The sequence below is a fragment of the Tupaia chinensis genome, unplaced genomic scaffold (assembly GCF_000334495.1).
Source record: "Tupaia chinensis unplaced genomic scaffold, TupChi_1.0 Scaffold148234_1, whole genome shotgun sequence".
Classification (NCBI taxonomy): Eukaryota; Metazoa; Chordata; class Mammalia; order Scandentia; family Tupaiidae; genus Tupaia; species Tupaia belangeri.
In genome coordinates this window covers 4824670-4847609 of record NW_006208084.1, presented here as the reverse complement: position 1 = coordinate 4847609, position 22940 = coordinate 4824670, and the positions used below count along the sequence as shown (strand labels likewise).

Genomic DNA, 22940 nt, shown 5'->3' with positions numbered 1-22940 from the left:
TTTCCTTATTTACACACACACACACACACAGAGTCACTATCCCAAAACTGCCTTATGTCAGTGTTACAGGTGTTAACTTCAAAGCATAAGACCAAAGCAGTCAGTCTGAAAACAGTAGCTGTGGGCCCACAGGTGGCGGAGAGGTGAAGGCACTGGATCCCCCGTGGCCCAACGCGTGGTTCGAGACCCAGGTCTTGTGGCTTGAAAATCATGCCAGCTGTGTGTGTGTGTGTGTGTGTGTGTGTGTGTGTGCCCAAAATCCTGAGAGGAGAATGGAGAAGGGACTGTGGTATGGCCATCCCCCTTGGGAGGTGATTTCTTATTTTCCCTCTCTGTGTCTTCCTCTGGTGAACATACGCTCCCTGTAGCAAAATCAAAAACAAACAAAAACAAAAACCCCACACAAACAAAAAAACTAGCGGCAGCAGTAACAACAACAAATACTCATGCATTTGTGCATCCATAGGAATAACATGACTTTTTTTTTTATGAATTATTTTATTGAACATATATATATATATAATTTTTAAAATTTGACCAGAGAGGGAGAGAGAGAGAGAGAGAGAAGGAAAGTGAGAAAATAAGCCACCAGGCCCAGGACTCAAACCATGGTTGGCCATGTGGGAGTCTAGCACTCTTAGCCACCTTGCCACCTGCTGGCCCTCAGGAATGATACGACTTTTTGCCCTGTATCGTCACAACATCCTTGTAAGGGAGATTCATTTTTCATTCAGTTCAGCTAACACTTAATACTCCATGCCAGGTCTGCAGTGCTGGCCACTTTGACAGCCATCTCTTTTAACCCTTGCAGTATCCTGCAAAGTAGGTATAATTATACTCATTATAGTTGAGAAAATCAGTGCTCAGAAAGGGTAAGTGGGTTATCCCTGAACACACAGAGACAAAGTAAAAATTCCAAGTAGAATGCTTTGGCTTTCATGTTATCCCATTAGATACAAAGACTCAGTTGCCAGAAAGGTTTCAAGGAATTTGACAAACCATCAGCTTCTGAGACTCATGCAGTGAACTAAGACCAAAAACCAGGTTTTCCAGGCTGGAGGGGGAAAAAAAAAGCTCCGCAGGGAAGTCCAGGTTCTTTTGCCACATTACAACATTGGCATCCAAACCGCTGGGTTTTCCCAAGAGGTGTTTGGATGGGATTCCAAGTCAGCGGAGATGCAAATAGTTCTGACCCACATTCCAACTCTTGAATAAACAAAACCTCCTAAAGGGCAGAGCTCATTTCATGTGCTTAATTTGAGATCCCCACTGTGAACAGTCAGTATTAAACGAATATAGGTACATTTGCCAAGAACTAAGAGCGAGCGTGGGCTCAAATTTTTAAAATTATTTTTTATTATTATCATTTTAAAATTTGCTATATAGGATACATGTGCTCACCACAGAGAGACAGAAAGTGAGAAAGCAAACCATAGCGGTGTGGGAGTCCAGTGTCTCAACCACCACACCACCTGCTGGTCCCTGCACAGGCTCCATTTTAGCAATCAGGATACTGGGAAAATGACTATGGAACCTCTTAAAGTTGCTGAAAGATTGAATCAAATAGCCATACTTTAAAAAAAATGAATTATTTTATTTATTTTATTTTATTATTATTTTTAAAATCTGACCAGAGAGAGACAGAGAAAGGGAAAGTGAGAAAACAAACTGCCAGGTCTGGGACTCAAACCATAGTCGGCCATGTGGGAGTCCAGCGCCTCAACTATGCCTCCTGCTGGCCCCTAATCATATTTTCTAAGAGTTATAAAAATACAACCTTAGTACCAGCAGATGGCGTAATGGTTATGATTCTGGACTCCCCCATGGCCAACCATGGTTCAAGTCCTAGATGAGTCGGCTTGAAATTCACAGTATACATGCATGCGTGCCCAAAATCTCATTTAGAAGAGAAGGGACTGCAGTGTGGCCATCCCCTCTGAATGGTGATTTCTTGCTTTTTGTCTCTGTCTCTCCAGCGAGCATACATGCTCTATAGAAAAAAATCTCTCTTAAACAAAAACGAAAACAAAGACAAAACCTTGAAACCATCTTTTCACTCTAGTTTTATAAATGAGATCCAGACATAAAAAAACAAATGCATGGGACCAGCAGTTAGCGTAATGGCTATGTTGCTGGACTTCCCTGTAGTCGACCATGGTTCGAGTCCCAGACCCGATGGTTTAAACTCACGCTGGGTGTGTGTGAATGTGTGCCCAAGATCCTGAGAGGAGAACAAAGGGGAAGGGATTGCAGCCTGGCCATCCCCCCTGGGGGATGATTTCTCGCTTTCTGTCTCTCTTTCTCTCTCTGTCTTTCTGGCTAGCACACGTGCTCTATAGCAAAAAGGAAAAAAAAAAATATATATATATATATATACACATATATGCATAAGGATCTGAAGCTAGTCAGCAAGAGACCCTCTCTTGACTCCCAGTTCTGTTTGATTTTTACATCATATGGCATTATAAGGCAATATTTTGAGTTTAACACGTTGTAAACTGAAGTTCAATTGGCTGGTTATAGAGCTATCACTGATTCTGAAACATTTCTCAGATTTCTTTTTCCCTATCTCATTTTAGTCCCACTAACCAAATTGGCCTGTAAGAAATATCCATTGCTGGTTTTCAAATTCAGCCAATTTGATGTGATTTCTCAATAGGCCTTGAGTTAAATTTGGTCTCTTGTTCTTTTTTCACAGCATTTCCACCTCTCAGAATTTGAGTGCTCTTCAAGCTCTCCCCATCATTCTTTTTTTCTTTTTCTTAAAGTTTTTTTGCCATAGGGCACGTGTGCTCACCAGACAGAGAGAGAGAGAGAGAGAGAGAGAGACGAGGGAGAGGGAAAGTGAGAAATCACACACAGGGATTGGGGGTGGTGGTGGTGAAGAAATGGCCACGCCACAGTCCTTTCTCTTCCATTTTCCTCCTGGGTTTTTGTTTTTGTTTTTTTAGAATTATTTAATTTAATTTTATTTATTTCAATTTGCCCAGAGAGGGGGAGAGAGAAGAGAGGAGGGAGAGAGAGAGAGAGAGAGAGAGGAGAGAGAGAGAAAGAGAAAGAGAAGAAAGGAGAGAGAGAGAGGAGAGGAGAGAAAGTGAGAAAGCAAACTGACAGGTCCAGGACTCGAACCACTGTGGGAGTCCAGCACCCTTAACCACCATGCCACCTGCTGGCCCCCTCCTCCTGGGATTTTGGATATGCATGTACAAACACACGCCTGCGTGAGTGTGGGCACCTGCCTCTAGCTGCCAAGTGCGGAGCTCGAACTGCACTCGACCATGTGCAAGTCCAGCACCTTAACCTCCACACCACCTGCTGGCCGCCATTCTTTTTTCTTCTCTCTCTCTCTCTTTTTTTTTTAACATTTTGTTTCCTTTTATTGTGCCAAAGGACACATGTGTATGAGTGTATAAGAGAGAGAGAGAGAGAGAGAGAGAAAGCAGAACCCCCCAGTGGGGCTTGGTCACACCACAGTCCTTTTTCCTCCAATCCATTCTCTTTGTAGCTCTCCTCCAAGAGAGCATCTCTGATTACTCCCCTTCCCAATGTTTCTCTTGCTTTGAATATGCACAGTGTTATGCTTAATTTGTCTCTTTATGGCATTAAAAATTATTCGTTTGGGGATGGCAGGTGGCATGGTGGTTGAAGGTGCTGGCTCCCACATGGCTGACTACGGTTCAAGTCCTGGACCTACCTAGCAGCCGGCTTTCTCACTACCCCTCTCCTCTCACTCTGTTCCTCTTTGGTCAAATTAAAAAGAAATGAATAAATAAATAAAGTTAAAATGAAATGATTTTTAAAAAAAGATTATTGTCTGTTTCTTAAGGGACAAGATCACTTATTTCAACTTGTTCTTTTTCTTAATTTTTAAAATTTTATTTATTTTTTAAAACAACAGCCTCAGGCATTTTTTAAAAAAGAATTACTTATTTTATTTAATGTATTCAGTCATTTATTTTAATTTGACCAGAGAGAGAGATACAGAGAGGGAGAGAAACCGAGAAAGAAAGCCACCAGATTCAGGATTTGAACTGTGGTCAGCCATGTGGTAGTGTCCAGCACCTTAACCACCACACCACCTGCTGGTACACTCAGCTTGTTATTTTTTATGATGTCTAAGACAATGTTGTGCTTCACGAGCACTAAATATGAAAGGAACAAACTATGTTAATTAGCTTTGCTACCAAAGGGGCATTTCATTCATGTAGAAAGTGAAAATAATAACTTTTAGGGGCCAGCAGGCAGCACGGTAGTTAAGGCACTGAACTCCTACACGGTTTGAGTCCTGGACCTGGAAGCTTGCTTTCTCACTTTCTCTGTCTCTCTCTTCCTCTTTTCAAAATAAAAATTACTAATACATAAATAAATTATTCTCAAAAAAAAAGAACCTTACATCGTGCCAGGTTCTTCTGACATGTCAAAGACTAATAAGTTACATGCACTTGGTTTGGCAGTCTACCAAAAAACTAGTTTGTGGTTGATAGTTTGTCAAAATATTAGTCCAATGGTTCTCAATCCTGGCTGCTCAGTTAAATCAACTGGAAAGTTTTTAAAACTACTAATACCCAGGCCTCGTCACAGATCAACTAAATCAGAATCTTTGCAGGTATGCCCAAGCAATAATTTGCACATATCATATTAATATTTGATTTGCACATATTGATTTGTACAATCCCACTCTAATTAATATTAATAGATATCTATAGAGAGTAAGCCTGCTAAAATGTGTTTTTATTGTTGTTCTCAGAATCATAAAATTTTAGGACCAAGAACTAAAGTAGGATCTGGATCAATCCCTTTATTTTATGGCTGAGACATTGTGGTTTAAAGGAAGTTGAGTGGCCTCACATAGTGAGTTAGTGGTTGCTGAGTGACAAGTTATATCTTAAATTATTGAAATTCTTTGAATTCCAATTCTGGTTTTTTTCTTTTCCCTAAAATTTATTCATTTGATTTCTTCCATGAATGAGAGAGTCAGAGAAGATAGCACACCCAATAGGATCCTGATGCTGCTCTCCACCCCCAGCTGCAGCCAGTCCTCGATCATGGATACCAGCATGCCTGGCATAACTAGAACCTTCCACCATGGGTCAGCCTTATAGAGGGTCACATTCTACCTCTGCATCACCATGCAGCTCCTGAACTCCAATTCTGGAGCTGTAGCAACTAGACCGAACGGTTTCGTTTCTAAATTTCTTTCTTCTAAAGAGAATGTATAAAACATGCAGTATGTGCAAGAGTTGGATTTTAAAAGCTGTTAGCACCTTGGGGCCAGCAGGTTGAAAGGTGGTTAGGACGCTGGACTCCCACATGGCCCACTGCAGTTCGAGTCTCGGACCTAGCGGCTTTCTCTCTCTCTCTCTCTCTCTCTCTTCCCGGTCAAAATTGAATAACTCAAAAAGTTAAATAAAAATTAAAAAAAAAAAAAAAAACCTGTTAGCACCAGGTACTTCTTAAAGACCTTCAATCTGGCACATTCCAACTTCAAAATTGAATAATTCAAAAAGTTAAATAAAAATAAAATCCTGTTAGCACCAGGTACCTCTTAAAGACCTTCAGTCTGGCACATTCCAACTAGCCCAATGTCATGGCAAGAGGAAATGCCACAGCAGGATATATCAAAGTCCAAAATAAATGGCTGGTATTTATTTGCAGGCTTTTTCATTGGCTCTAACCTGGAAGTCTCTAACCCTGTATGTTATCAGAGCACAGAGCACCACCGGCCTTTAACTATACCACTTATTAGCAAACTCAATTGCTTATGAGCATGTGACCACCATGACCTTCCCTTTTGCTCTGTAAAGGAAAAGACAGTGCTTGTCCTATTGACCTTGCATCTCTCAACTATTATGAAAATTAAAGTAGATCGTCTGTGTGGAGACAGTTTGGGAATATTAAAGCAATATACTTACTTATGTATTATTTATATTGCTACCTTTCAGAGCAATGGCTCATGGATAAATATTCATTGCTTTGACTATCCAGGCCCTACATCCTAATTCCTCGGTACCATGCCACCTAGCAATCAACTGGAACTGGAGGCAGTGCTTGACTAGAGACTCTAGTCACTGAGAGTATCAGATAACGAACATTCAGGGAAATAACTTGATGTAGTAACCCAGGATTTAGCTAGGCTCTAGTCCCAGAGTCTGCTTTTACATACTGACTTTGGACAAGTCATTGAGTTTTTCTGGGACCAGACTCTCATCAGTTGTCAAAAGATAACTTGATTCCGGGACCAGCAGTTAGCATAACGGCTATGTCGCTGAACTCCCATGTAGTCGACTGCGGTTCGCGTCCTCGACCCGCTGGCTTAAAAAACTCACGCTGGGCGCATGTGCATGGGTGCCCAAGATCCCAAGAGGAGAATGGAGGAGAAGGGATTGCAGCATGGCTATCCCCCCTGGGGGGTGATTTCTCGTTTTCTGTCTGTCTGTCTGTCTGGCGAGCGCACGCACCCTATAGCAAAAACCTCTCAAAAAAGAAAAAAAAAAAAAGATAACTCGATTCCAAAATCAGAATGTTAACATTTAATTAAAATTAGTAAGAACAGTTTCCCAAGCCATTACTTCATGTAGTTTCGCATTTAAAAAATCTCTTTTTAGAACTAAAGGCGAAAAACAACCTGCTTCTGGAAAATTGACATTTCAAAGATGTGTAAGACCCCCTTTATACAAAACAGCTCTACTGAGATACTTCATGCTTGCTAATAATCCTCCATATACTCTTGCTCTAAAAATAGACATATGGCTACCCAAAAGCACTTAATATAGTACTGGACAGAGTAGGCTTCCAAGTACATTTGGGTCTAAGTTAGTGTTACTTAACTCATCTGACCCTGCTTCCTTATCTATAAATGGAACAATACCTTCTTCAATGAGCCTTTGAGATAATGTATATTAAAATGTTTTGTCATCTGTTAAAAATAATGGTAAGATATTACTATTACCTTAGGAATGTAGTTAACTACCTCTGGCATTCCTTAGAAGTCTGCTATTTTGAGAGATGGTAAAATCTGACGACAGACACAGCACCTACTCTGATGCCTGGCTTAACTAACATGCTCAATAAATACCTATTGCCTGAAAAAACACAATCCACAGAAACAAGACCAAAAACTCTACAAGTTTCCATGTTTGCTTTTAATCTCCAAATTCCCAGTATTTACTACAATATCTTGCACAACATACAAAAAACTCAATTATCAGATGAGTAAATTTTATTTTTTTAAGATTTTTTTTAAGTTTTTGTGCCATGCTGTAATCCCTTCTCCTTCATTCTTCTTCTTTTTATTTATTTATTTTTTTTTGGAGAGGGTTTCACTATAAGGGCGCGTGCACTTGCCAGAAAGACAGAGACAGACAGAGAAACAGAAAGCGAGAAATCACTCCCCAGGTGAGACGGCCACGCCGTTCTCCTCCATTCTCCTCTCGGGATCTTGGGCATGCATGCACAAGCGCGTAGCGAGTTTAAGTCACTGGGTCTGGGACTTGAACCGTGGTCGACTACATGGAAGTTCAGCGACATAGCCATTACACTAACTGCTGTTTCCTCTTCTTTGATATTTTAGGTGCATGTCTGGCCTGAGCTTTCAAGCCTTCTGTTCTGGGATGCCAACCATGTTCATGGGGAAGTCCAGCACCTTAACCATCAGGCTACCTGATGGTCCCTAGGTAAGTAAAAGTAAATTTTCAACCCCTCTAGCTCCTTTTTTTTTTTTTTTTTTTTAAGATTTATTTAATTTTGTTATTATTATTTTTTAATTTGACCAGAAAGACAGAGCGAAAGAGAGGGAGAGAGAGAGAAAGGGAAAGCGAGAAAGCAAGCCACCAGGTCCAGGACTTGAACCGTGGGTGGCCATGTGGAAGTCCGGCAGGAGTCCACCGGGCCACCTGCCAACCCCCATCTCCTCTAGTTCCTCTTTAGCACAACTCAAGAGGAGAGAGGCCAGCAAGGTCAGCATCAAAGGTAAAGGCTGGTTGAAGTGGAAATCTGGAAATTACTTGGAGAATCCATCCACTCTCTACCAAAAGTTTGGGAGTGCAGAGCACGGGCTGTGAGTTCAAATTCCGTTTTCAAAATTTGCAATTTTCATAAATCAAACTACCAACCTGTCAAGTATATAGTTCCCAAATGTATGTGGGATGAATTTGTGAGAAATCAAGTGAGTTAACCCAGATGAAGCATGTGAGTGCCTTGCACAACGGCAGCCTCCATCACCACTCCCAGCCCTGCTCTAATTGTATTACTACATTTCCTGGTGGATGGAGGGCAGTTGTCTTCGGGGGGAAAATCTGGATTCAAATCTTGATCTCCCATTCACTGGCTATGCAATTTAGGACAAATTCCTGACTCGGGTTTCTTTTGGTTCCACCGAAAGTGTTGTGAGAATCAAAGGCTGTAAGGAAACTACCTAACACAGTCGGGAGCCCCAAAGGCACAAGATGCATGGCGGCAATTATTAATAAGGCAAAAAGCTCGCCGAGTTCCCTGTTATCTGGATAACTGGCTCCAAATTCCCACATCCCCGCGGCTGAACATGTAACATCACTGCAAACAAGGGAGGAAGGAAAGAATTTCAGAAGCCTAAACCGCTAAGCAAGTAAAGAGGGAATTAAGCCAGTGCTTGACAGCTCCCATCGAGGGGTGGCAGTTTCCGCGATGGTCAGTCAGTCCCACCAACCTGCTGGAGCAGGACAGTCGGCGGCGTAAGGGACAAAACCGAGGCACAGACGACGCTCAGACCCTCCCCCTAACGGTCTCCCCTCCGCTGGCCTCAGAGAAGACGCCGGACTCTGGTTTCCGGCCCTCGCAGGACTACAGTTCCCATCATGCCTCTGGGGGAGAAGTCTTTTCCGCAGGATGACTACTAATCCCGACATGCCATTCGGCACTCCTATAAAGCGGGCGGCAGCGTGGGCTCGCCCCGTTGCATGCAGGGAATGGTAGTCCGGCTAGCTGCTGGCTCATAGATGGGCGGGGAAGAGCCGAGTCGCTCTCATCCGCTGAGAATGATTCACAGAGGAGGGTCGGCAGCGAACAGTTGTGTCTGTGAAAGCCCACTCAAAAGACTGGCGTCCTCACAGAGGGAGGGACAGGCCGTGCTTTGAAAGTGTAGCCCGGCCCCGCCTCAGGCCGCTCGCCAGGCCTTGACCCAGTCCTGGGCCTTGCCGGGGGCGGCCTCGAGGCGCCGGTTGCTGGGGGAGCCGTGACGTCGCGGGGTGAAAGTTGAGGGGCGGTGACGTCGGGCCTGTCCGGGCGGAGGCTGGGGGCTTGGAGGCAGGAGGGAGGGAGGGAAGGAGGGAAGGAAGGAAGCTGGGAAGGAGCGAGCGAGCGGGGGCGCGAGGCGTTTACGTGGTTGGCTTGGCCGGGCAGGTTGGCCTCTGCTCCCCGAATGTGGCCATGGATGAGGAGCGCGCCCTCTACATCGTCCAGGCAGGCAAAGCGGGGGCTATCGAGCGGGTCCTGAGGGATTACAGCGACAAGGTAAAGAGCCCTGGCCCAGGGCATGCGGTATCGCACCCCAGGGCCGCCCTCCGGGTTTGCACAGCGCATCCCCCCCCACCCCGTCTCATTCCGGGGATGCGCATTGCACTCCCCCGAAAACGTTTCCGGCTTGGGCATGCGTGTTTGTGCCCCCAGCCTTTCACATGCATGCATCCTGCATCCCCCCGCCCCCACTCTAGCGCCCACTCCCCGGATTCCCGGCCCTGCAGCCTGTCCTACGGTCCTCCCAAGCGTGCAAGTCACACCCCTGGAATCCGTAGATGTGTGTCTGTGCCCCGTGCCCCACTCTAGGATGCATGAATGCATGCAAGGCTTCCTCACCTGTGTAGTATAAAAATACGTGCTTCTCTGTATGAACACGGCCCTCGATATGCAAGAAATGTGTTAGGAACGATGGCAATTCTTTATGTGCCTGTAACACTGTGTGACAGTTAAAAAGACGTTGATATGTCATTTATGGTCTTCTTTGATTCTCAGAATATATTATGTAGGGTAGATGGTATCATCCTCCCCATTTTATAGATGAGGAAACCGAGGTGCAAAGAAGTAAAATCATGCCCAAGGTCATGGACATAACTCTGTTGTAAGTGGGTGGAGAATCTAACTCCTAATAATACCTGTCATTTGTATTGCATTAACAGCTTTCCTATCCATTATCTCATTTAATCTTGACAGTAGCTCAGTAAGGTATTATCTCCGTTTTGCAATTGAGACTCTAGATCTCTTAAGTAACTTGCCCAAGGTCATACTAGTAAGTGGCTATCCAACCTAAGTCTTCAAATTATCCATTCATTGTTCCTTCACTTTACAACTCTGCAATAAGATGGTATCTTGTTATAAATCCCAGTCACTTCTCTCAATCTCTCTCCATGAACCGTTAGCTCTCCATTACTTGGAAAGCCTTTTAGGAATTTAGAATGATTGTTTCAAAAGGTAACATACCACACCTTTATTCTTCAGTTTAGAAGGCTACTTTATAGGAATGGCTCACTACTCCCTTCTGTGAATACACACCCAACACCAAGATGTCACACCCTAGATGTAACATCTTTTTTTTTTTCCTTTGTTTTTGCCTTCCTTCATAATCTCCCCTTTTGTGTTTTCTATGGTCCACAACTGTACTTCCATACACTTTGCATCATTGAACTGTCAGTATGCTATTTCTGTCCTGGATGAAAGGATCCAAAAAGAAGATAGAGCCGCTTTATGAAGAGACTTCATTCCCATTTAATCTTCCCAACAACATTAAAGAGACTAGTGGTATTCCCTGTTTCACAAATGACAAATCTTAGAATAATAGTGTAGTGGCAGGTTCACACAATCACTGAGAGATGAGGCTGAGATTTGAATCTAGATTTTCCCAACTTCAAGTCCCGACTTCTTCCTATAGTACTGTGCAGCTTTCTTTGGGAGGTTGCTTAGGTTCTATTCTATTTATAACATAGCTCCATCACTTTCTATTAATTATTTTTTAAAGAATTATTTTATTTAACTTTATTTACTTTAGTTTGACCAGCGAGGGACAGAGAGAGAAAGAGAGAGAGAGAGAGAGAGAGAGGGAGGGAGGGAAAGGGAGGAATGGCTCACTACTCCCTTCTGTGAATACACACCCAACACCAAGATGTCACACCCTAGATGTAACATCTTTTTTTTTTTCCTTTGTTTTTGCCTTCCTTCATAATCTCCCCTTTTGTGTTTTCTATGGTCCACAACTGTACTTCCATACACTTTGCATCATTGAACTGTCAGTATGCTATTTCTGTCCTGGATGAAAGGATCCAAAAAGAAGATAGAGCCGCTTTATGAAGAGACTTCATTCCCATTTAATCTTCCCAACAACATTAAAGAGACTAGTGGTATTCCCTGTTTCACAAATGACAAATCTTAGAATAATAGTGTAGTGGCAGGTTCACACAATCACTGAGAGATGAGGCTGAGATTTGAATCTAGATTTTCCCAACTTCAAGTCCCGACTTCTTCCTATAGTACTGTGCAGCTTTCTTTGGGAGGTTGCTTAGGTTCTATTCTATTTATAACATAGCTCCATCACTTTCTATTAATTATTTTTTAAAGAATTATTTTATTTAACTTTATTTACTTTAGTTTGACCAGCGAGGGACAGAGAGAGAAAGAGAGAGAGAGAGAGAGAGAGAGGGAGGGAGGGAAAGGGAGAAAGCACACTGCCAGGTCCGGGACTTGAACCGTGATGGAACATGTTGGAGTCCGGTGCCCTTAGCCACCATGCCACCCGCTGGCTGCATCTTTCTATTAATTCTTTACTATCTGCCTCATTTAGGAGAAACTCATTTCACACATAAGTGTACACATTGTGGAGATTATATTCATTTGATTTATTTTTGTTTTCCAGAAGCGATATAAGCCAGCTACAAACTGATTTTCAAAAGAAAAAAATACAACAGAGAATTTGACTATTGTGTTTATTTAGTACTTACTGTATGCCAGGTGCCCAAACAGTAAAGAGGGACTTTTCTCCTACAAGAGAGGGCAGGGGAAAAACTTCTAACTGGCTTTTAACGCTCTTTCAATATTCTCCTTCCCTTCATGGCTAAACTAATTATAATTTGACTCTAGATTTGCATCCTCCAATTTATTTATTCCTCTATCTCTTTGCAGGTTAGTTTCCATTTACCACTCCTGGTCAAGTACTGTATGAGCTTAAATGATGACATCTACATCTCCGCTTTTCATATAGCATGTTTTTAAAGTTGTATGCCCGTTGTGTACTATTTGAGGGGATATCCTGAAAAGCTTAGGAAGATTCCTAAGTCCGTGTACTTTTGTGGCTCAGCCTGAGAATGCTCTGGCTTGGTGTGAACCAGGTCAGTTAGCTCTTTCAGAAGAAACATGTTATGTTTAATGCTGATATAGTACAAAGAAAATAGTTGAGCTTTATGGTGCAGTGAGTCCTTACCCCTCAAGGGGAGAGTTTAGGGGAAAATGAATAGGAAGGAGAAATAAGACTGTAGTGGTCAGGCAATAAGATCAGGGAATTCTGTGGAATTAAATGGGCTTAACTCTATGGTGTATAGAGTCTGAAACCTGAAAAAGTAACTGAATATCATGTGCTTAAATTTCCTTATCTGGATTTGAGAAATGTTTGGGTAAGTGCTGATTATGGGACTTTGAGGAGTTCAACCAAGAGAGAAATGAGTGATGTATAGAGTGATTGGTTCATTCTTTGGGAGAGGAGTAGGCAGGTTCTTTATGCTACTTTATTTGTCTAATAAAGTCAGTCTTTGAAACGAGACGGTCAAGTATAATGGAAGAAGGTTGGATTTGGTATCATATAATCCTTGGTTCAAATCCCATCTCTACCACTTATTATCTTTGTGACTGGGTAAGTTATTTTGAAACTTGAGCCTCAGTTACTTTATATAAAATAGATAATATCACTATTCTCTTAGGTTATTGTGAGATTAAATTAAATGAAGTATAGTGCCAAACACTGAATGCAATGCACTTAAAGAGTTAAGAGGCAGTCACTCAGTAAGTTACAGTTATAGTGATCAAGGTACTCAAGAGGTCATGTGGCCAGAATACAGGCTGTAGAGTCACACTGGTTACTTAACCTTTCTGAGCCTTAGTTTCCTCAACTGCCAAATGGGGATAATTACAGCACCTATATCATAGTATTGTAGTTAGGATGAAATGAATTGTATGTGTAAAGAACTTAGAATAGTTCCCTGCTGAAGGAACACCCCTTAACTGTTAGCATTAAACAAAAAAGCTGGAATTAAAATTGTGGCACTAAATGGGGATCAACAGGTGGCGTGGTGGTTAAGGTGCTGGACACCCCCACACGACTGACCATGGTTAAGTACATGACCTGGCGGCTTGCTTTCTCACTTTCCCTCTTTTTTTTTTTTTTTTTTGGAGAGGTTTTTGCTATAGGGCACGTGTGCTCGCCAGAAAGACAAGAGAGAGACAGAGAGACAGAAAGTGAGAAATCACCCCCCATGGAGGATGGCCACGCCGCAATCCCTTCTCCTCCATTCTGCTCTCGGGATCTTGGGCACTCACGCACACGTGCCTGGCGTGAGTTTAAGCCACTGGATCCGGGACTCGAACCACGGTCGACTACATCGGAGTCCAGTGACATAGCCATTCTGCTAACTGCTGGTCCCTCACTTTCCTTCTTTCTCTCTGTGTGTCTCTATCTGTTCAAACTAAAAATAAAAGCATGAACAAATAAATAATTTTAAAGTTAAATAATTGTGGCACTAAATTGACAAAGCACAATATGAAAATTTAGGAATATAGAAGTGGAGAATTGTTTATCAGATATGCTTAGAGTTATTTGAATATTTGTGTGTATATAATGAGATATTATTTATACTCAAGTATAAACACAAAATTCATTTCTGTTTTATATATACATTATGTATATATATATATATATACACACACATATATATAGCCTTGAAATAATTTTATACAGTGTTTTTGTATTGCAGTAACTTTGTTTTATTTTTTTCTTTTTAAATTTGCTATAGGGTACATGTGCTTGCCAATTACTCCATTTTCAGAGCCAAATCACATATGTAAAGGGTTTTGTTCTAGGGCAAAGTTAGGATTTTCACCATTTGGGCTGGTGCATCTGGTTAAGCCATAGGCAAAAAGCCTTCAGTCTGAAAACTGAGCAATTCTCTATTCTATATTAAATTACACTTCTAATTTGAATTTCATACAGTCTTTTTACCCAATTACTTCATTCCCAGAGTTAAGTCACATATGTAAAGGGTTTCTTCTTGGGGAAAGTTGGGATATTCCCTTTTTAGGCTTCAACACTGGATAAGCCATAGGTGAAAAGGCTTCATTACGAGAACTAAAGAGACAGAAGGAAAGTGAGACAGCACCCTCGGGGGGGATGGCCATGCCGCAATCTCTCCTCTTCCATTCTCCACCCAGGATTTTGAGTATGCACGCACACAGGCACAGCTAGTGTGTTTTTCAGGCCAACAGACGTGGACTCAAACGGTGCAGTGGACCTTGTGAGATCCAACTGCTTTAACCATGATGCCCCTGGCTGGTCCCTGTATTGCAGCATTTTGACTGAGACCTATCACATAAGGTTGGGTGTAGAATTTTCTACTTGCGGTGTGATGTGATGACACTCATAAAGTTTTGCATTTTGAAACATTTGAGTTTTGGATTTTCAAATTAGGGATAGTCCAACTATACTCCATCCTCCCCCCTTTAGTTTTTTTCTTTATTCATGATAGAATACATATGAGAGAGAGAGAAAAATGAGCACCCTCCACTGAGTCTGGTCATACCACTGTTTCCTTTCGTCAGTTCTCTTTTGGATCTTGGGCTCTCAAATTAGTGCCTAGTGCACTCTGGGCTGACTGCATCAGGGACTTAAACCACAGTCACCATGGCGGGGGTCTGACCTCTGCCTAATACCAGGGAGGAGATCCCAGTATTCTATTGTTTCTCCTTCCCCCCTTACACTTTATTTTTGTTTAAGTTTATTTATTTCTTTTATAAGAGTGGGGAGAGTGAGAGAGAGAGACTGGCACTCCAACAGTGTCTTCACACCACAAGCCTACCCCTAACCTCAGCAAGCCCAGATAATAGGTGGGTGCACCTGGTGTGCACAGGGAGACCTCAGGATGCAAACCTGGAACCTTCCGGTGTGGCTTCAAGATTGTGGATCATTCAGTTATAGCTAGCTGACCCTTGCCCTTGTGTTGTTTTCCCAAGAATTATTTAGCTTTATTTATTTTAATTTGACCAGAGAGGGACAGAGTGCAAGAGTGAGAGAGGGAAAGTGAGAAAGCAAGCCTCCACATCTGGGACGTGAACCGCAGTTGGCTGTGTGGGAGTCTGTTGCCCCTAACCATCACGCCACCTGCCGACCCCATCCATTGTGCTTCTTAATGGGTAGCAAAATACCATATTCAAAATAACAGTTACCTATCTGGCCCCTGTTGCAAACAACACGTAGTTTGTACTGTGTCATATACACTCCCATTTTCAAGCCACCACCTTTTTTTTTTCTTTTTTTAATTTTTTTAGAATTGTTTATTTAATTTCACTTATTCATTTATTTTAATTTGACTAGAGAGAAAGAGAGAGAGACAGAGAAGGTGAGAAAGCAAGGTGCCAGATCCAGGACTCAAATTGTGGTCAACCATGTCGGAATCCGGCACCTCAACTACCAGGCCACCTGCTGGCCCTCCAAGCCTTCTTGCTTCATTAATTGACCCTTGTTATTTTGGGGAAAGGGAAGATCTGTCTATTCCAGAAAGAAAGCAACCTCTCTACTTGTAAAAGGCATAATGCAAGTTGACTCAGCATAGGAAAGTTTTTATTTTTTTTTTTTTAATATAAAGAGTGGTTGCTTTTTACTTCTCTCAATTCACCTATTAACATTTATTGAGTGCCTGTTATGTACTCTGTATTATCCTAAGCACTTTCACATGTCATGTCATCTCATTTAATTGTCTTATATTCAAACTTAGGAAGGAGATGGACGTATCCACCTCCACTACCATCTTTTTAGTGTAGACAGGCTCAAGAGCACAGAGCTAGAAAGTAGCAAAAACCAGGTCTTCAGATTCCATAGCCAGGACTCCTTTTGCAGGACTGTGTTGCCTTATTCTGCCTGTTTTATGGTTTTAGCACTTAAGAGAAAGTTTTTCAGGAGTGGTATACTACTTTCTCTGACTGTTGCTGGGCCCTGATCACCTCCTCTGCAGTTTAGAATGAACTGTTAATTTGGGGAAGTATGTATTGTTATGCATATACAGGCTCCTGCTCCTCCTTCAGGGCCTGGTCCATAACAGATTTAGTAGAGATTGATTATGAGAGATTAATGATCATATAATCAACAACAAACAGTGATTACGGACCCTGAGGTGCATAATAGTAATCATGATTCCTTCAGTCATGGGATGTTTATGTAGATTAGAAGAAACCTCAAAGATAATTTGGCCCAGCTCTTTCATGTGAGAGGTAAAGAAACTGAGGCCTAGAATCATCAACTCTGATGGTAACCAGTGAAGTCATGGCTGCTGCAGAGGCCAGTGGACATATAACTACTTTATAGCATGTCTAGCAGGATTTAATTTTGAAAGTGTGGCAAGTTTATGGCCAAATGAAGGATAAAAGTTATTTAATATGCAATTAGGTAGGTCTCCAAGAGTCTTCGTAAGAGAGGAAAACCACACTCGTAGCGGTGAAGTCTTCATTTATTTGCTGGAAGAACCTGATCGATGGAGACTTGATAATGGGACAGTTCTAGAAATACAGCCTCTGCATTTAAATAGAGCATATAAATATCAGGGACCATATAAGAGGATTCTTTTGCTTTCCACTTTTGAGGTTGAGCTGTGACTCTTAGAGTTCACTCTGTGGGTGTTTGCAGAGGAGCATGTTTAGTGGGCTGCTCCTTTATTATACTTTGTTCTTATTTCCAGATGGGGTTATATAATCTACTGGTTTTTAGTTCTACAAGTGATTTCTGTTCATGAAACACAGGACAAAAGATACCACCCAGATTTATTCCCTTGTTTTGGTGCCGTTTGAGGTTGGTGCTGTTCAAGTATATCTTTAGAAATCCGTGAAAAACTCCTATCTAGTAGGTCAGTATTTGGCCAGATACCACATCATGGGCTGTGAAATAATAATAGTGGCCATTTATTTAATATATATATATTTTTTATTTCTTAAAGTTTTACTAAAGGGAGTTTGAGTTTGCTAGAGAGACAGAAAGGTACAGGAGAAAGAACCCCCACCCTCACCCCACATGGGGACTATTCACATCACAATCCCTTCTCTTCCATTTCATCTTTATTCTGACATTTTGGGCACATGCACACACATGACCAGTGTGGTTTTGTTCCAAGCCTCCTGGTCCAGGACTCAAATCACGTGGTTGCCTATATGAGATCCTACTGCTTTAGCCACCAGGCTATGGGCTGGCCCAATGATGGTCATTTATTGTGCAAGGTGCTATACAAAAGTTAAGAAAAATGTGGAGGGTAGTACGGTTGAATAACTTGACCACGGTTGCACTTTCAATAAGCAGCAAAGCTGTATTCAAACTCAAGGTTGTCTGACACCTAAGGTTTTCAGAGACTGTTATTTATAGGTATAAAACTTCCAGTGGGGGCCAGCTAGGTGGTGTGATGGTTAAGACGGCTGAATCTCACATGGCCAACTGCACTGTTCAAGCGCCACACCTGGCGGCTTGAAAAACAGCAGTGTGGGCGCTTGTGTGCCCAGAATCCTGAGAGGAGAATGGAGGGGAAGGGATTGTGAGGGATTGTGGTGTGGCCAGCTCCCCCATGGGGTACTTTCTCTCTTCATCTCCTTTCTCTGTCTCTCTGACAAGTGCATGCACCCTATTACCAAATAGGGTGGGAGTCCACAAATGAGTCTGGTGTGTCACAGAGCTGCTGGAGCTTGCTAGTCTCTAAATTAAACAGTTTTACTCTTTAATTTATTACTCTTTAATTTATATTTGACTTGTTGCTCTTAAAACTTAGAGGCTAGGTGGTTGACAGTTGACTAACAGTTCTAGATGAACATTTATAGCCAGAAATGATAGTTTCCCCTTTTCCCTGTTCAGCTTAGAAAAGGGAGAGAATAGGGGTTTAGGGTTACTGAATAGGTAATATGTTATCTAAGTTGGATAAAAGGAGCCAGCCAGCCCTATAAAAACCAGCATTCGTTTGAGTCAAACAATCTTAGAGGGTTGAGTTTCTGAACAAATTGGTGCTGTCAGAATTCTGTTTATAGTGCCTTATGTGCTAGTATTGGGTCATTGGAAAAATCATGGTGTATTTTTTTCTATTTATCTATGCAAAAATGTGTCATGACTTTTCTAACAACCCAATGTGTTTTCTTTTCTTTCTTTCTAAATAGATTTTTGCTATTGGATGTGTGCACTTGCCGGAAAGACAAAGAGAGACAGGGAGGTGAGAAATCACCCCTTAGGAGGAATGGCCACACCACAGTCCCTTCTCCTCCATTCTCTCTTCTTTTTTTCTTTCTTCCTTTTTTTTATCTTGCTATAGGGCACGTGCGCTCGCCAGACAGACACAGAGAGACAGAGAGACAGAGAGCAAGAAATCACCCCCCAGGGGGGATGGCTATGCCGCAGTCCCTTATCCTCCATTCTCCTCTCGGGATCTGGGGCACACACGCACACACGCCCAGCGTGAGTTTAAGCCACCAGGTCCAGGACTCAAACCGCGGTCGGCTACATGGGAGTCCAAGTGACATAGCCATTATGCTAACTGCTGATCCCCTCCTCCATTCTCCTCCTGGGATTTTGGGCATGAACTCACATGGTGAGAGTTTTTGTTTTTGTTTCTTTTTTATAAGAATTATTTTAGGGACCAGCAGATGGCATAATGGATAGTCACTGGACTCCCATGTATTTGACCGAGGTTCGAGTCCCAGACCTGGTGGCTTAAACACAACACCAGGTACATGTGCGTGCGTGCCCAAGATCCTGAGAGGAGAATGGAGAAGGGATTGCGATGTGGCTATCCCCGCCAGGTGGTGATTTCTCTCTTTCTGTCTCTCTGTTTCTCTGTCTTTCTGGCAAGCACACACGCCCTATAGCAAAAACCTCGCCAAAAAAAAAAAAAGAATTATTTTATTTAACTTTATTTATTTATTTTGATTTGACCATAGAGGGATAGAGTGAGAGAGAGGGAAAGTGAGAAAGCAAGCCACCAGATCCGTGACTTGAACCACAGTCAGCCATGTGGAAGTCCAACGCCCTTAACCACCATGCACCTGCTGGCCGCCTAGCAAGAGTTTTAAGCTGTTTGGTCCTAGACTCGAATGACGGTTGACTATGGGAGTCCAGCGATGTAACCATTATGCCATCTGTTGTTCTCCCAAAAGATATTTTTATAACTTATTCAGTGTCTTTCCTAAAGACAATTTCTTTTTCTGTCTCCTCACCATAAGTTTCAAGAAAGAGTTTAGGGGAACTGTTATATTAATAACCAGGTACATATATTCCAGATAATTTACAAAATTAATATTTCACATATAATGGCAAAAAATAAACTTTCTTAGTTTCAAGCTACAGTCATTTTTTTCTTGTTTTTATCTAATCTTTACTGAACTTTACAATTTTAGCCTGATGTCTGTTGCTGCTTTATTTTAAATTTTTATTTATTTATTTATTTATTTATTTTTGCTATAGGACACATGTGCTCACAAGAGAGAGACACAGAGAAAGAGAGATAAAGTAAGAAATCACACCCCAGGGGGGATGGTCATACCATACCACAGTCCCTTTTTCTCCATTCTCCTCTCAGGATTTTGGGCATGCACATACACACACTTGGAGTGTTTTTCAAGTTCGCAGGTCTGGGACTCACACCACACATTTGGCTGTGTGGGATCCAGCCACCTTAACTTCCATTCCACCTGCTGGCCCTGGTACTGCTTTATCTTTAGTGTTAGTTTTTTACTAAAATAGATCTGTACATTTCTTTTTTTTTTAATAATTATTTTATTTTTATTTATTCGTTCATTTATTTTTTTTTTTAAATTTGACCAGAGAGAGACAGAGGTTGAGAGTGAGAGAGAGAGGAAATGAGAAAACAAGCCACCAGATTCAGGACTTGAACCCTGGTTGGCCATGTGGGAGTGTCCAGCGCCTTAATCACCACGCCACCCGCTGGTCCCAGATCTGTACATTTCTAAGTTTCGCGTTCAGATTTACAACTCGTCTCTCCTTCCTTCTTCCCCTTTCTTTCTTCATTACCTTCTTTATTCATCATTCTTTTATCCTTTATTTTTTGCAGTTTTTCCTTTTTATTGTAAAAGTAATATACCAACAGTGAATCATTTTTTTAAAATAACATTCTATCTGATATGTTCAATACAATATTATTACTTTCGCATTTCATTAGTCTCCTGTTAGATATTTAGTTTGTCTCTTTTTTCTTCCACAATATTATATAATACTATAACGAATATAATTATATGTATAATTTTTCTTTCTATCTGGATGATTTCATTAGGATAAATTCCTGGGAGTAGGAGTTCTAGGTTAAAGGGTATGAATATTTTTATCGCTTCTAATATGTGTTGCCAAATCACTTTCCCTTTTAAGGTTTGTGTCAGTTCATACTGCCATAAGTAATATAACGTCTGGATTATTGATGCCTATTCCTCCTATGGTTTTACATCTTCAATCTTTTTCTCCTTTGACCTAGCTTGTGAGCTACTACCCAAAATATTCTTCCAGAATGCTCTTCATACCTTTCTCATAGTCTTCCCTGGTTACTTTCCATTTATCTGCCAGCTCAGGCATAAATTTTTAAGTTCAGGCTTTACCACCAGACTTCATTCATTTTAATTGTTTAGTATCCTTGTTTAGGGCAGCCTCTTTGTTTTCCTCGAATGGCCATTATTTCTTATTTCTTACCTCTAATTCTTCCTTTTGATCATTTCTTACATTCAGAACTGCTGCTCTGCCAATGTTTCTCCATCTCATTTAGTTTCAAAAATTGTTTATTCTATAAAACTGTCAATGCAGACCCACCGGAATTGATTATATCTTTAGTATTTGGTGTACCTAACTTAAAGTGAGTGGCCATATTTGTCAGGTAGCCAGTTAGAGAAATACAAAGGAAAGGTAGAAACAAGTTTAGGAGTTTTTGTTTTTAAGAAGGCTTAGAATTTATAAGAACTCGGATTTCCTTATTAAACTTAAGAGGAAAATGAGGAATTCTGTGTTCTGTTTTTTTTTTGTTGTTGTTGTTGTTTTCCCTATTTGGGGGGTATAATGCTAGCATTCTATGACAGTGGACAAGCCAATTTTTCTTCCATTCTCCTCTACTTTAGCTACAGAGTGGAAAATAGAGTGCACCAATCATTTCAAGAGAGTCTTGACATTTTCTCCCCTTCCTATTACTATTATTTTTTAAAAGAATTATTTATTTATTTATTTATTTATTTAGAGGTTTTTGCTATAGGGCGCATGCGCTCTATAGACAGACAGAGAGAAACATAGAGACAGAAAGCGAGAAATCACCCCCCAGGGGGGATGGTCACGCCGCAATCCCTTCTCCTCTCAGGATCTTGGGCACGCACACACACACACGCCCGGCGTGAGTTTTAAGCCACCGGGTCCGGGACGTGAACCGCGGTTGACTATGTGGGAGTCCAGCGACATAGCCATTACACTAACTGCTGGTTCCCAAGAATTATTTGTTTAATTTTTAAAATTTATTATTATTATTATTTAATTGACCAGAGAAAGTGAGAGAACAAGGTGCCAGCTCCGGGACTCAAACTGTGGTCAGCCATGTGGGAATCCAGCACCTTAACTACATGCTGCCTGCCTGCCCCCCTTCCTATTTTTTTAAATCAATATTCTTAGCATATCTATTAAACCCTAATATATACTGAATATTTACTGTGTGCCAGACACCAGTCTGGTATGTTGTGTGCCTTAGACCTTTTAACCCTCACAATCACCCTATGAACTAGGTAACCCTGTTTTCAGATGAGCAGCTCAGTTATTTTCTTGCTCAAGTTCACAGCTAGTAAGTGGCAGAGCCATGATTTAAACGCATTCTTATAGAAGTACTTTTCTGAATTACCAACTATCAGGTCTCTTCTATATCTAGTTTTCTTATGATTTCTTATTATATATGAAAAGAAACTATAAACTCCTCAGCACCATTGGAAGACCTTCCATGTCTCAATCAAATCTACTTTTCCAATCTTTTCTTCCCCCTGTCCTAATATGTGTCCTATGTTCCAGTCTCAGAGCTGCTTATTTCACACATACATCATAGAGGTTCACATATCTAAGCCTTTTTTTGTCCCTAACATGCTGTTCATTTGCTTCCTGGCAAACATCCCTCAAGATTCAGCTCAAATGCTTTATTCTCTATGAAAGCATTCCACATTTTCTTGGGCAGTTAGTGGTTTGGTTCTCTGTGTTTCCTTGAATATAGTTCTACTGTAGTATTTTCAAACTGCTTTGTAATTATTTGCTTACATGCCTGTTTTTCTTGCTTTATGAAGAATAATGAGATATGAGAAGGTAACATTTTTACAGGCACATTATCATGTGTTTTTAAACATAGCCAAAATTTAAAATGAGTGTATTTAAAATGACATTGTTTCCCTTTTTTCCCCCCTCAGCATAGGGCTACTTTCAAATTTGAAACAACAGATGAAGATAAAAGAAAGGTAAGCCTTGGTGTTATTCTGTGTGTATGTTTTATTCATGGAGTTTCTAAGCTGTGGTCTGATGATTGTTGATTCGTTTTTAGTTTTCCTTTAGTTTGTAATTTAGGAACCCCGAGAAGAAAGCCAGGTGCCAGGTTGACAATGGGTTACACACAAGTCTTTCCTATGCCATGCCTGAATTGCATCAATCTAATAATGGAGGGAAAAGCATTCAGACGGAACTCTTT

The 22940-nt window shown here is 41.3% G+C and overlaps 1 protein-coding gene across 5 annotated transcripts in view; it reads left to right on the top strand.

Annotated features, from left to right (window-relative positions):
* The first annotated feature begins 9401 nt into the window (after positions 1-9401).
* Positions 9402-22940, top strand: part of RIC8B (RIC8 guanine nucleotide exchange factor B) — a 129595-nt gene continuing 116056 nt past the window's right edge. For all 5 annotated transcript variants that reach the window (XR_003548177.1, XR_337633.2, XM_006170355.3 and 2 more), the window contains exons 1-2: positions 9402-9486; positions 22666-22713. Coding sequence is in view for 3 of the 5 variants with exons in the window: in XM_006170355.3 (XP_006170417.1) it covers positions 9403-9486; positions 22666-22713 (132 nt within the window). In the remaining 2 variants the exon portion in view is untranslated. The remainder of the gene's footprint in view (positions 9487-22665; positions 22714-22940) is intronic.